At 36.8% G+C, this 13,935-nt stretch overlaps 1 protein-coding gene across 1 annotated transcript in view; it reads right to left on the bottom strand.

Annotated features, from left to right (window-relative positions):
* Positions 1–647: 647 nt before the first annotated feature.
* The window catches only part of ANKRD10 (ankyrin repeat domain 10), a 33,770-nt gene continuing 20,482 nt past the window's right edge, over positions 648–13,935 (bottom strand). Inside the window, exons 4-6 of the mRNA XM_024578808.4 lie at positions 13,520–13,755; positions 5,411–5,506; positions 648–2,276 (exon numbers count right to left, since the gene is read on the bottom strand). Of these exons, the coding sequence (XP_024434576.2) occupies positions 1,801–2,276; positions 5,411–5,506; positions 13,520–13,755 (808 nt within the window). The 3' untranslated portion in view covers positions 648–1,800. The remainder of the gene's footprint in view (positions 2,277–5,410; positions 5,507–13,519; positions 13,756–13,935) is intronic.

Genomic DNA, 13,935 nt, shown 5'->3' with positions numbered 1-13,935 from the left:
TTCATCTCTCTCGTTTTGGGGTCTTCTTGGGTCAGTCCAGTAAAAAGGTTTCTGAGGCCCTCTGGGTCTGGAGCTTGATTACTGACGCCCATGGGCATGGGAGAGGGCGGTGGTGACACAAGCAGATTCTTCTGTTCTCATGAGAGTCATTTTTGTGACACTTCCGAAGCCTAATGCTCCTTCATTTTGGTCTCTTAAGTTCTACAATAATATGCATAAAGTAGTGAGTATTTTAAATAACATACACAGGTATGCCAGAATGACCATTTACTAACTACGTGTAAGTTAAATTTTAAAAAGGCTTATATTCATTTAATATCTGAAGGCCGAAAGTAGTTCAGTAAATTATGGTGGTTGTTATTCATGACAGTAACACAATACTGTTAGCTGACAGCAGTTTAGTACCTGCCCCTCTGCCTATCCCGCCAGATCCAGCGAGACAAGCGTCCGTAAAACTCGAGTATAAATCAAAGGTGGTTAAAAAACAAACAAACAAAACTAGACGGCAGGAATCAGAAGAGTAAAGTAAAATCTTACAAGCAAAATGAAAGGCAATACTAGACTTCTACCTCCCTTCCCACTGCTGCCATGGACACTCCCCCTCCCTCACTCCTCATATCTGGAAAGAAACCACAGCCTAGGGCAAATCAAGTGTGAGAGATTTTTATTCAATTTGTAAAGGACAGTTTAAAAACAAAATGTTAGTAACACCCTCGAACATTGGTTTGTTCATTTGACATTTTCTTTATCTTCACCAATTTTTATTACAAAAAATCAGAAAAGTAAAAATCATTACAATATTTGCACAGTGTAACCACTAGTCACCTAAACAAAAGCTAACTTCTATAAAATCATACATGTAACAGTTTTATTAAGAGAGATTAAAAACTCTCTCAGTTTACTGGATATACATAGTGGTATATATTTTAAAGCAGAAAACCCCCAAAACACAAAAACAAGGAAAAAAGAAAATATAAGTCGAAATAGTCAGTTAAATATTTTGACCCGACGGTTCCTACAAATAGTAACTTCCACTACATATAAAGGAAACCATTATCTGTGGTAAAAATTCTAGAGACGAAGTAGGAAATGTGTAATAAAAACAATTAATTAGGAGTCAGTCCCAGGCTACGTGTGTTTTCATTGAAACCCAGGGAGTGAGTTACATCATGAAAGGGACATAACTTATGCGTCCAAACCACCATATGTGTCTACAAGTAAAACCTTCTTATGGCAAGTTGCAGAGTTTCAATGAAAAGACTTTGAAAAACACAAATGTTCTTTTCTTCATATAAATCATGGCAACTAATCTTTGTAAGGCTATATCTTGCATAGGGAAATAGCTGTCTTCTGTCAAAAATTCTGCAGGAATGAGTAAAAGCAAGATTTTCAAAATGATGCCCACGTGCAAAGAGTTAAATTACCAAGCACCTCATTGACTGCCTCTAATTTATCTTGATTAGATATAATTTAATTTGACACAAGGAAAAATGCCAATTTATGGTGACAGTATTCAAAAGAAAATATGGGGATTGGCAGCAGAAAACTTAAACTCCAAAAGTGCATCGTTTAAGAGGCCCGCTATCCATGGAAGAAACACCTATACACTAAATAAACCTACCCGTGCATTCACTAGGATTCACGAGAAATTTGTCAAACACAAGTGTACTTCTTCAGAAAGCTAAAGTATAAAAAAAAATAGGACAAGCTGTGGCATTCCTTTACATTGATCTACATTAGTATTCTGAGTGGGTTACTGGGAAGGATTAATTCTCCCAGACAGAGCCAGCCCACTTGTCTTTACGAGCCATGGTAAAGGTTCATGGCAGTCAGGACGGCACTGGCATATCTTTCTTCTACCTTCACAGAATTGGAATGCTCTATTACACTATTAAGCTCAGGGATGCTTTCAGCAGTGTCCCCAAACCCGTGGTAATGTCCATAGTGCAAATTTTCTCCAATATCTTCCACCCAGGAAGGTCTATTAGCTATGCAGCTACTTGGACTCCCATTCAGATGCAGAGAACCGCACATCTCAGGGTTAACACTCATGGTCTTTTCTGGCTCCTCAGTCCCATTAACACAGAGAGAACCCTGGCTACTTGAAAATGGCCGACCTGGAACTAATCCACTGCTAATTCCATTAGATCCTGTTAAGCACTGGTCATTCCTGCTTTCCATCCCATTGAGCTGAGTCGTGGAAGGGTAGTCCAAATGTCCATTGATGACACATCCGTTTGTCAATGTATTCGATACGGAGCTACTGTTTTTCATATCTGCATTAAGAAATACACCTGTCACCAAAATGCAGAACCAGAAGGGAGGAGAAACTATAAAATGCTTCATTGCTGCTATAATTTTAAAGGATTTATTTAGTTTCTTTTCTTTTAAACAAACCAGTTTCTTTTCCGAAGTAAAAACAGTGCACAGATTTAAAATTAAAACACAACAGTAGAATTTCCTGGGAAGTCAGGAAATGTTTATAAATTTCAGTAGTATTAGGGAGCCAAATTAAAAAACTTAAATTGATAAACATACTGCATGAAAGAACACCAATAGTACTGAAAAGCCACCAAAAAAAATTTCCCATTTTAAGATTACTTTTGAAGAATGATTTTTCAAATCACTCCTGAAAAAGTTCACCAGAACTGAATGTAAAGATTCCCACAAAGGGCTGAAATAAAACACAAACTTCTCCAGCTCTTAAGGAGAAAAAGAAAGCGGTAATGAAGCACGTGAATTCTGGCAGCTCCTTGGACTAGGTGAGACACTGTCATATCTCACAAGTCAGGGAAGCATAACAGGAATATGAAAATATAAATATTCCCTGTAACACTCAAATCTACACAGTACTTCTGCAAAATGCCACATAGCAGCTCTGCAGAGTACCGAGTACAGCAACTACAGGAAGAACTAATGGCTCTCATGCAGACAGTCTTAGGCCAACAGCAGTTCTGAAGAGTTTCTTCTGAATTCAGCAATTAAGGTGATTATGATATCCAAGGTTCCACTTTCAAAAACAACTTATGTTGGAAATGTTGATAGTTTGATCTGCATCCATTAAGAGAAGGATGTCTTATGGAAAAAATGTTAATCACAAACGTTTGGGCACATGGGAGTAGGCAATTACAAAGTATTTTTCTGTATAATGACACTAGAGAGATTTGTTCACAGGAATTCACAGAACAGTAGAGAGAATGACCTAAAATTGTCTTGCTTGATGATATTAGACTTCATCCCAATGTTCTGCGTTATTGAAGCATGGTATGGTATTTAACACAGAAAGCTGAGTTACAATAGATGAGGACCCATTTTGTACATTCGATTACCCTAACACATCTCACACAGGGTAACTCTCCCCATGAAGGGCTTACTTTTTGGGTTCATATACAGACCTCTGATTTGCACTCAAACACGAGTTTTTATGTGTCCTGAGAACCTCCCTGTCAACAAAAAATCGCAGCTTGTTCAATGAACAAAAACATCTTCTCAACATTCCACTAATCATCAACTTTCTGGCAATTTAAGAGACAATCCTAGTTTAATAACTCCCATAAATCCTTCAGGGAATGATGAATTTTTAAAAAAATTAAATGATAGTTTTTCTATTTAGTTAAAACTCAAGTCTAAAGAACAACTGTTTCAAGAACTAAACATGAAGTAAAATAAAAAAAGAAAAAACCAAGTTGTTCCAGGAAAATATTTGTGTTAATTTAAAAAAAATGAAGTATAAACAACTGTTGCTGTGTGATAAAACACATGGATAGTTCTTAAGACAAGTAATTGGTATGCTACCAACAAAGATGAAAATTGTATTTTCAGGTGATGGGTCTGCAAAGATAAATAAGCACACCTCAGAAATCTGTGTGTGGACTGTTTTCCTTTAGTGCCCAGTTAAATTAGTTCCATTATGCAATCTCAAAGTCAAGATTAGTTGGAAATCTAAAAAAACTGAGCGTGAAAATAGCAGCCATGCCAGAGACTGGCTAAGACATAACCCTGCTTGGCCAGGACTCACATACCACTGGCCATCTCCAACACTGTCCTTTATTCTGTTTCAAATTGCCTTTCGGGACTCACACTTCCCTCTCACCTATTTACTTATCTACTACAAGTCGTCTTCAGAGATTTAACATTTGTTTATTCAGTCAGATAGTGTTATAAATCAAATGATGGAAAATACGGGAATGCTTACGTGGCACCTGTATATGGGATGAGCCAGGCTTGAAAAAAGTATGGCTTTTTCAATGTTATGTTCAAGCTTGGTATTAAATGTAACCTGAAAACCCAGGGAATTAATGCTTGAAGATTAAAGAGTGATTACTTCTGCCTTTTTAAAAGCATTTAGCAATGTTACTTTTTTTTTTTTAAGCTGGCTTTGAGTTTCGTTTCATTTAATCATTTGGCAAAAAGGTGACTCCATCCTCCAGTACAATTCTGTAGCTTCTAGAAATATGTACAAATTCTTTTTCATTTTAGTGAACAGAAATGATTTTTTCATATAAGTCTGGGAAACAAAACATGTAATCTTTTCTCCCCAGTGAAGAATATAGTATAAAGACATAATAATCAAACTTTTTAAAAGCCAGTATCTATTTTTACATATATTAACACATTAAAAGTAAAATGTTTTCATGGTCACCTAAATTAAAGAACAGTAGGAAAAAAAGCATTAACTGAATGGATAAATCTTTAATCTAAAAGCTAAAAGAAATCTGAGCCTATGGCTTTTAAAAACTGATAATGACTATCGATAATAAAATTTTAATACACTAAAAATTTCAGTGTATAAACTGTGTTTTGTGAGACATGGTATGCAGCATTTTACTAGACCTAGAGTGCATGGCACAGAAACCAGAGCAACCACTAAGGGTCAAGTGACAGGTTCTGTATCGGCGTGCTGGTTACAAGTCAAAAACACAATGTTTACTAATTCTCAATGTTTATAGCGAGTCACCTTTATCACTTTGAAATTACTAGCAATAGATGCTCATTTGGTATATTCACCCAAAGTCCTCCATCAGAAAATTAAAAATGCAAAACCTTATCAAAATTAAACAAGGCACATGAAGCAAAAATTTAAAATCAAAATAGAAATACTGCACTTGTATTTTTCATATCCATAGAATGCACCAAAAGCACTTATCCTTGTATCTACAAACTTGCCCCAAATATGCAAATTATAGTATAACATTCTTTAAAACACTGGACAACAAAGTGCAAAACTCTTTTGAGAGAAGCTTATGTTAGAAATAATATGCATACTGATTCTTGCAACGACAAGGGGTTTGCATTGCTGAAACAGTATATATTTCTATTTCTTTTGGTCCAACAGAACCACCCTCCTGCTGTTTGGTGTCTTCGACCACTGGACTGTTGTTGCAGCTAACGGCAAACTGTCCACTCCCACCTGTTACAACAGCAAACTCTCTATCGACGTGCATTTTGTCAGCATCGTCTTCCACCTCGCCGTTCACTAGTGGCATGGAGTAATCCAAGCTTTGAGCTGCACAGGAAACAAAGGCTATTTTAGATTCCTTGTACACACAGGATTTTAAGACAAATGTTTCTCATTCTTTTTTGTTAGAGCACTGAACATTCCAAAATTACCAAATAATTTCATAATCTGCAGATGACGAATGAATTTAGTATACTACCGAGAAATGTTCCCACAGTATAAAGTTACTTCCTGAAGTGTGCAGTTACAATGGAAAGTCATGAAATTTAAGATACCTATTTTAGATTACTGATGACATAAATTCTCATTTAAGGCTGTTATTTGACAACATAAATTATAATCCAGAGACATTTAGAAATATTTTTTAAAATTCAGCATACTCTACATTGTGCCCCAAAACAAATGTTCAATTTTTTTCGTAAAGAAATACTAAGACAATTCTTGAGTAACAATATAGAAACCGTGAAATGATCCTCAAATTAAAAAAATTTACTAATTTCAGGAACAGAAAATAAGGTAAAAGCCAAGACTCAAGACAGGCCTGTCAATACCGTCCTGGTGTGGCACCAGTCCTGTGCTTCAAGATACAATAAAATTGGAAAAAAATGTTAAAGTCTTAGTTCCAAGAAATTTGGAGCTTAAGCTATGTTTACATTTCTTGTAAAATTATAATCCTCATCTTGGAGAAAAGCTAATATGCATATTTAATTATTTTTCCTCCAAGTATTACACAATCTGTGCAGAAACACTTCTCCCTGCAAACTCTAGTAATCCCCACTTCTCAGGAGCAGCCACTCTCATTTGACAAAGACAAATCTAGTCTTGAGCAAATCTAGTCTTCTCCTCAAAACCAGATCCTAAAAATCAATTTTATGCTTTGCTTTTATCCATTTACCATGGCATGAATGAATCCCATCAAACAAGTTTAAATCTTTAAAGTTAAAATCCACAGTATGGCTGTATTATAATTCACCCACCACCAAATTCTCCACTTTGTCTGGGTTGCTTCAGCTTTCTTTCCTATCATGAATACCGTAATTAAATTAACATCCTTATAAAAGCTCCTTTGTACACATTTCTGGTTCTTTACTCAGATGAATACCCAACATTATTTTTGGGTTAAAGAATATATACAACAAATAAGTAACAACTTTTCATGCTAAGTATTTCTTTCAAATACTTTAAAAGTAGAGACTTGAACTTTGTGCAGCTTTAATTACTTATAGTTTTAGAGGCACACAAGTTATTTTCAATCTAGGAATTAGCATATTCCAGATTATCTCCTCAACTTTTGAAACCAAAGATGGTAATGTACTCTTAATGAAAGAGAAACACAAATTCTGAATTAGTATGTGGGAGAAATAGGAAGTGTGATTTTGTGTCGTTGGGGAAAAAATGGACGTCTGCACAGGTACTCTACCAATAGAGGTGCTTTAAAAACCAGGGGAATTAAGTCATGGATTTCAGTCTTTTGCATTCAATGCTTTCCGTAATCCTCCACAGGGCTCTTAACTGGTGATAGGAGATTCTATCTTCACTATGAAACACAGTACTTTCAAGAGCTCAGTGGTAAATAGGCCATCTTAAAAAAGGGGTGGTGGTGACTGGAGAGGGCTGTTCCAGATACCAGGTGACAAAATCCACAGCCTTCAGGGAGTTCTTAGCCAGTTTTTAAAGACAAACCTGCAGCCAGCACGGGGTCTGATCCACCCCCCCCCCCCCCCCCCCGCCCCCTGCCTGCACTTTCCAATGCCCGTTAAGCTAAATTGGGTAGTTTACTGAGAACTGGTACAGGCTATCATGGAAACACCACAAATACCCTTGTAAAAAAGAAAGACATCACTGAGGACACAATGCTGCTTTAAGTAGCCACACTCTTAATGTCTGGTTTTGTTTTGGAATTTAGGTGCCAGTGCTCCCTGGGGAAGGTGGCAACTAGGTTATACGTGCAATTTCAGATCTGTGAGAAGCAGATTAAAAAAAAAGAAACAAAAAAAACCTGACGAAAAGACATGAAGATCACCCCCCCAATCTTCAAAAAAGGTTATCTGTTAATTCATTCCTTTGAGCCCAGTGCACAGAATAGTACCCATATCAGTGAACAAGGCCTACTCCCTAGGCAGAAAAGTTATAAAAACAGAAAGCAAGCAAGAACTATTAATAACTAGAGTAACCTGTAAAATCGAAAGAATCACAATCGCTTCAGGGAGGAGTGGAAGTGTGACATGAAGGCAGACCTGCCACTAGGGGGCCAGAGTCAGTGGTAAAGGAAGTTTGGAGATAATTCAAAACAAACGTGTATGTAAAGAGGAGCTGTGGCACATCGTCATTTTAAAGCAAAAATTAATCTCTTAACTAGAAGCCTATCCGGCGCACTAGGATTTCAACTCTGAAGCTGTTCCATTTAGTAGTTGTCTTTTGTTAATGTAGTTTCTCATTACTACAGGATAAAACAAAAGACTACCAACAGCTTTGCTTTTTTTTATGGTAATCAAACTCTTCAAGGTGGCAAGTGTATGCTAATGCAGACACCCTAGAATATAATTCTCTGTAGATAGTCTTCGTAGTGAGTTATTCCCATCATGTATCCGCAAGGATATTTCACTACTTGGCTGATAATCCAGCTGCCCCAGAACCTTGAGTAATGTATTTCACACTAATGCTTTCACTTTATTCACAGCACCTGGAAACAGGAAGTGCTCAATTAGTTGGATGGGGGCATTAAGGTTGCATTTGCTTTTTAAAATTGTATTTTGTAAGTCATGAAATTAAAATTGGCCTCTCAGAATACTAGACATTAGATGTGGACTTGACGCCTTTCTCCCACCACAGGTGTCACCTGCGGCATTCTCTCCCACACATACCCATCACCACTGCCAAAGGAACTGCTTAAATAGTCCATGTTGCATCTGAGAGAGGTGGCCTGTAAGTCTTCCAAAATGGTAGTTTGATGTTTTGAAAAAGTACCTTCCCTTCCTGTTTCTCCATCGGCTCTGAGTTAAAAGGAGAAATTAATGAATATTTTGTAAAGTGTCCTTACATTTTTGACTGACAAAGCAGGTATTTGGGAAGCTTCCAGGACACATTAAATAATGCATTTTTTTACGATGGAAAACCATCTAGAAGTGGCTCAAAATAAATACCTTCCTCCCACCACAGGCCACTGCCCAATTAAGTCCTCTCATCCTTGACCTCAGGAGCCAAGAAACATGCTCCATTCAGGAAGGTGCCGGGGACAATGTAGAGGCTTGCATTTGTGTTTTCACCTAAAAAGTTGACTACACTCCTTAAAGACAGTTCTTAAGGAGCTTCTAAAACCATATAAACTGTAAGAAGGCAGTTGGAAGTAGAGAAAAGGCCTTATTTAATTCCTAGATATTCCTACACTGGAGATACCCTCTGACATGTGTAAAAACTAAGTAGTTTCACACAGTGGATTTAATTGAAGCATGGGGTTAAGATAGTGATCTTCCTTTCTTTGTGCATCTTTTAAGGTGTCAGTTGGAGGTCTGTCACAGGCACTGACCCACAATGCTGAGGCAGTAGCAGGGCAAGACACCTCATATCCGTGGTCTTTCCACTCAACTGGCAACTCTGACCTCAGTTCCCCATAAAAGGAGCCAGGAAGGAAATGTTCCCTTGGTTTCCCACCAGCCATTACTAATTAGAACTATTCTGTCCTACTATAGAACATATTTAACCCATGTAACTACCATTGAAAAGAATGGTTCTGTTAAAATATAAAAGTAGTATCTAAGGGCAGTGCAAAGGTAGTTCTATTAGCAGGTAACTTTTGTGGAACTTGGAACACAGCCCCAACTGCAGCAGGCCAGGGGGGGTGGGAAAATTCAAGAGGGTAGGCAGTGGAGATGTGAAGGACACAAAACAGCAGTGACAGTGCTGGAAATGCTGAGGGTTTGGGGTTATTAAAAATACACGGAATGAAAGGTGCATGTGAAACAGACACACGGCTGGGAACAGACCAGGCACATGAGGTTTGCTGAGTTCAAGATTACAACCATTAACAGCAGGAATCATAGAAATTGCTTGGTTCTTAAGTGTAATTCATTCAGATTACATTTATAAAATGCTGTCTTTAGGGATTACGATGAAACAATCATTTGTTATTTGAACTCAAGTGTTTACTCACTCTGGTCAAATTTTTTAAAGCAAATATAAATAGCCATTTACTGCAAATCTGGGAACACTAAGGAAACCAAAAATTAAAGTATTTTATGAGACTCCACCTCATATGTGTGTGTGTATGGAACGACATCAAGTCTGATTTCTTGAATCTTCTGATTAAATAATTATCTAACGCATTACTTAACAATGTGTTAAGTTATCCATCCTCCCCCTCCCTAGTCATAAATGCTGGTCAACATGAACAATTAAGAACAGAAAGTGAAAGCTGTTTATGTTAAATTCATCCTGGGCAAATTGCACTGACAACCTTCTCACTGCTAATTTTGCTGAAAATAATTTCCTAAAAGGATATTTTTATACTAAATACCTACATGTTATGTATGAGATGCTAAGATCAATAAAATACCTATTTGATCAAAAACCGTAAGGCCAACTTAACACCTGAGATCTGGTATAATATACCACAGCCTACTTCTTATGGCAGTTTCCCAAAATAAAACCGTCAAGTTACTTGGTTGGTTTGTAACTCACAATGCCTCTCCTCATTCTATACTATAGAGTTGCGCCCCCCAAAAGTATTGGCTAAAAACAAGATAAAGGTTTCTCTTGTAGATAGGGCGGCAATTCTTTTCTAAGCAGGATCATTGATAGTTTGAGCAACAGCTCTCAAGAAACACATACACACGTATAAATAATTGTACTGTGTTATCCCTGAAGATTAACTAGGAATGCTAACAAAACTAAACCAATCTTCACAAAGTAGCTCCAGCTGAAGTCCTGAAGTCTGTCATTCCCTCTTGGGCAAATGGTTTAAAAACTTGGGGGGGGGGGGGGAGAGAATCCCAAACCTAATTATATAGATACTTCCTTGCACCATCATAAATGAACAAAATCCGTTACTGGGGAAATATTAACCCAAAATACTTTTCATCAAAACCACTCACATAACTTTGGATTTTATCTCATCCTCCAAAGTTCATGGCCCCATCTATTATGCCTGTTCTGATTAAAGTGTATTTTGATAGTGCCATGAATGACTGCATGAAAGGTATTTTAAGGCATACATTTTTGTAGTACAACTTGCTTCCAAAGGACAGTTTATAATTGAGTAGTACAAAAAGGTCAAACTCCTTTTGGTTCTTTTACATCAATACAGTTTCCAAGGGAAAATCACTCCCAATAACTGTAATATATTTGAAAATAGTTTATTAAAGCCGAGAGATACTGCTTTCTGTGGAGAAGAGGAATTAACTTTCAGATTCATGATTCCAAGTAAAAAAAGAAAGAGTGAATTTCACAGGGCATATCTTTGGGAGTTCGTTCAAGCTACGCATTTATGTAGCCAAGATATTATTTCAGGAACCACTAAGGAAAAGCCAAACTTGTACTTCAAAAAAGAAAAAAAAAAGATCCCAAACTCTTCTGAATACTTTCACATGTGAAATTATTTTAAAATGTATTTTATATGCATGTTACATTAAGAAAAAAATACTTTTACTTTGGCATGAGAACAAAGTGAATTCAGAACGAGTGAAGACTCAAGTTCATATATTTAAACAGCAAAGCAAAACAACATGCCAGAAATTAAATGAACTAAGGCAACCAACCTTGAACTGCATACTAAAAAACTAGTCAAAGAATGGAAATAACTAGAAGAGATACTGAAGCCAAGAACAGCTTCATTTAGAACTTTTGGGTGGTTGGGGTGGAGGGAGATCTTGTTTTAGTAATCAAGAATTATTACCCCGATGCGTCATTCAAAGAGTATATAATGGTACAGTGAAAAAAATCAACTCTTCCTTTCCCACAGAGAATAGAGAGTGGTGGCAGGTGTGAGGGTGGCATGAAAAAAGCTATGCTTACAAATATGAATTTACACACACACACACACACACTCTCTCTCTCTCTCTCTCTAAGTGACATTCAAAACCACCTCAGTACTACCACTACCAAGCACTGGAGTATTAGAAAGTTTAGGGAGTAAATAATTAAAATAATGCTCAGCAGACAGAAGAGGAGCCATGGGGGTGGCATCTGGTGTCAAGCAGTGACTTCTCCTGTGGTAATGAGTATCGCTTCATGCACATGTGGAGCAGTGCAGCGCGCAACCTTAGGTATGTGTAATTATTACCTGCAAATGTAAACAAATGCCAGGCGTCAATCACATTTTCTTCTGAATTGACATCCTTGGGCTGAGTATTAGGAAGGGGCAATTTGGGAAGGCTGCATGGTGAGTTTAGTGTGAAAAATGTGAATCTCTAACCCTACTTCACCAAAATGAATCCTTGTCTAGAGAAGGAAAATAAAATGCCCTGAAAATCTTGCATGATGCTTCAAACCAGATTTGTGTAACAACAGGGTTTAGGAAACTTAAAATCAAGTTTCAGGAGTCTTTGGAAAGGCTTTTTAGGACACTTAAAACTCCCTAGGTACATTTCTGCGTCTTAATACATAAAATGTTAAGTGACAATCCTTTAATTAAAAAAAAAAAATTTAAGATTTATCCGACAAACCTACATTCATGGACATAGATACACAAAATTCTTGCATGAGGGCACAATGAAGCTAACGCTTAATACAATTCCAAAATATTAATCAGGCATGAAATAAACAAAAAAGTGAATTTTTAAAAAGTGAATGCTCTTAAAAAGCTTTTAAAAGACATTCGAAAAAAATATACTGAAACATGTTACAAGTCAATGACAATGCTGAGCAACACTTCACCATTAAACCATTCTTAAAATTTAGACATACCTCCATGTGCTTTATTATAGTACCTTCTAGATTATTAGGCTCACAACTTATAAAAACTATGAATCTGATAAACCATTACATTTAAGTTCATACATTCATTTCTATAAAAAAGTTACATAATCACAAGTTTTTATAGTGACCAAGATTTTAAGTTATAAAGTAGATAATACAATTTTTATCATAGAAAAAAAAAAAAAACTTTTTGTCTAGATACACTCCAGTTAAAGAGACAAAGCATTGAAAAGAGGATAATACTGACCCACATCAAATTCAAAGTCAACTAAAATCTATAGCTAGCCAGGGTTTACTCATACTGTACTTGTATAGTTGATTTTTTTTTTGTAAGCCAAAGGGCACAACTTTGTATTTATTTTCAGCAAATATTACCTGAGTGCATAATTTCAGAGTGATTACTTTTCAATGTCATCTCTGATTTTCCTTCCGTATAGGTTCACGAAATATTCGTAAGCTACTGTCTTCTGATGAAGATTAAAAGGGAGGTTTTTCCACTTAAAAGAGTGACTCAGCTGATTATGATTATTTACAAACTCTAAAACTAAAGATAAAAAGGGGGAAGACTACCTAAAACTTGACTTATCTTAAGAGACTTAAGTCCTCATTGTCAAAATGACACACCAGATCTTGTGACAAATACACATTACACTGTGGGGTACAGAGACCAGCTGAGACCAAGTCATAGTGCAAGTGGAACAGTACAGCAAACATCTACCTTCCCAGATGTGAAACTATGTTTTACTACCAGACCGACAATTGTTTTAAGATCAGGAACATTTACAGGATACAAAAAAATCAGGCATAGTGGCAGATTTTTTTTAAAATTTGTATTTCCAACAGGTACAACAAAGGAAAAAAATCTTTCTAATTCATGGCAGGTAAACCTGGGTGTGCAGAAAAGTTACATACACACATTTACATTTAAGCTATCAACACTGCCCTCTTATAACCCTCTCCTTTTGTTAAATGGCCAGTCTTCAAAGTAGCAATACAGGAAAAACTCCATCATCACTGCACCAGAATCCTCCAGGCACAGTACCACCTTAAGCGAAGGTCTCATCTCGAAGGTGTTTTCAGCCATAAAAAAGAAAACATGTTAAGAAAGGAAAACAAAACTGCTCTTTCCCACCCACGAAGTGGTCTCACCTTCAGTTCTAGCCTTCTTTACTCCAAAGGGTTCCGAATCTTCCAAGCATCTCTTGCGATTTGTTCCCACACTAACATGATTAGGAAATATGTTCTGATGGCCCCCATTTAAGGAGCCATTATTATAGAAACAGTTCAGATGACAATTCTGGAGGTTCAAGAGAAACTGGGTACATTCTTGGAAACCCTGGGTTTGAGCAATGTCTGCTGCTGTCAGGCCACTGGCATTTCTCAGGCTGTACAACACAAAAACACTGAATTACATCCCATTAACATTTTCATCTGGTCTCTGCTCCTGTCGAACTGACTAACTATCTGAAGGTGATATGAAAGAGTATACAGATTTACAGCAAGTCTTCATTAAAGAAGGAATTACTCATCCTAGCTCTTTAACTAACTTCTCTCTTATGCACATT

The sequence above is a fragment of the Desmodus rotundus genome, chromosome 13 (assembly GCF_022682495.2).
Source record: "Desmodus rotundus isolate HL8 chromosome 13, HLdesRot8A.1, whole genome shotgun sequence".
Lineage (NCBI taxonomy): Eukaryota > Metazoa > Chordata > Mammalia > Chiroptera > Phyllostomidae > Desmodus > Desmodus rotundus.
The sequence above is the reverse complement of the archived record's forward strand: the minus strand, read 5'-3'. Positions and strand labels throughout refer to the sequence as shown.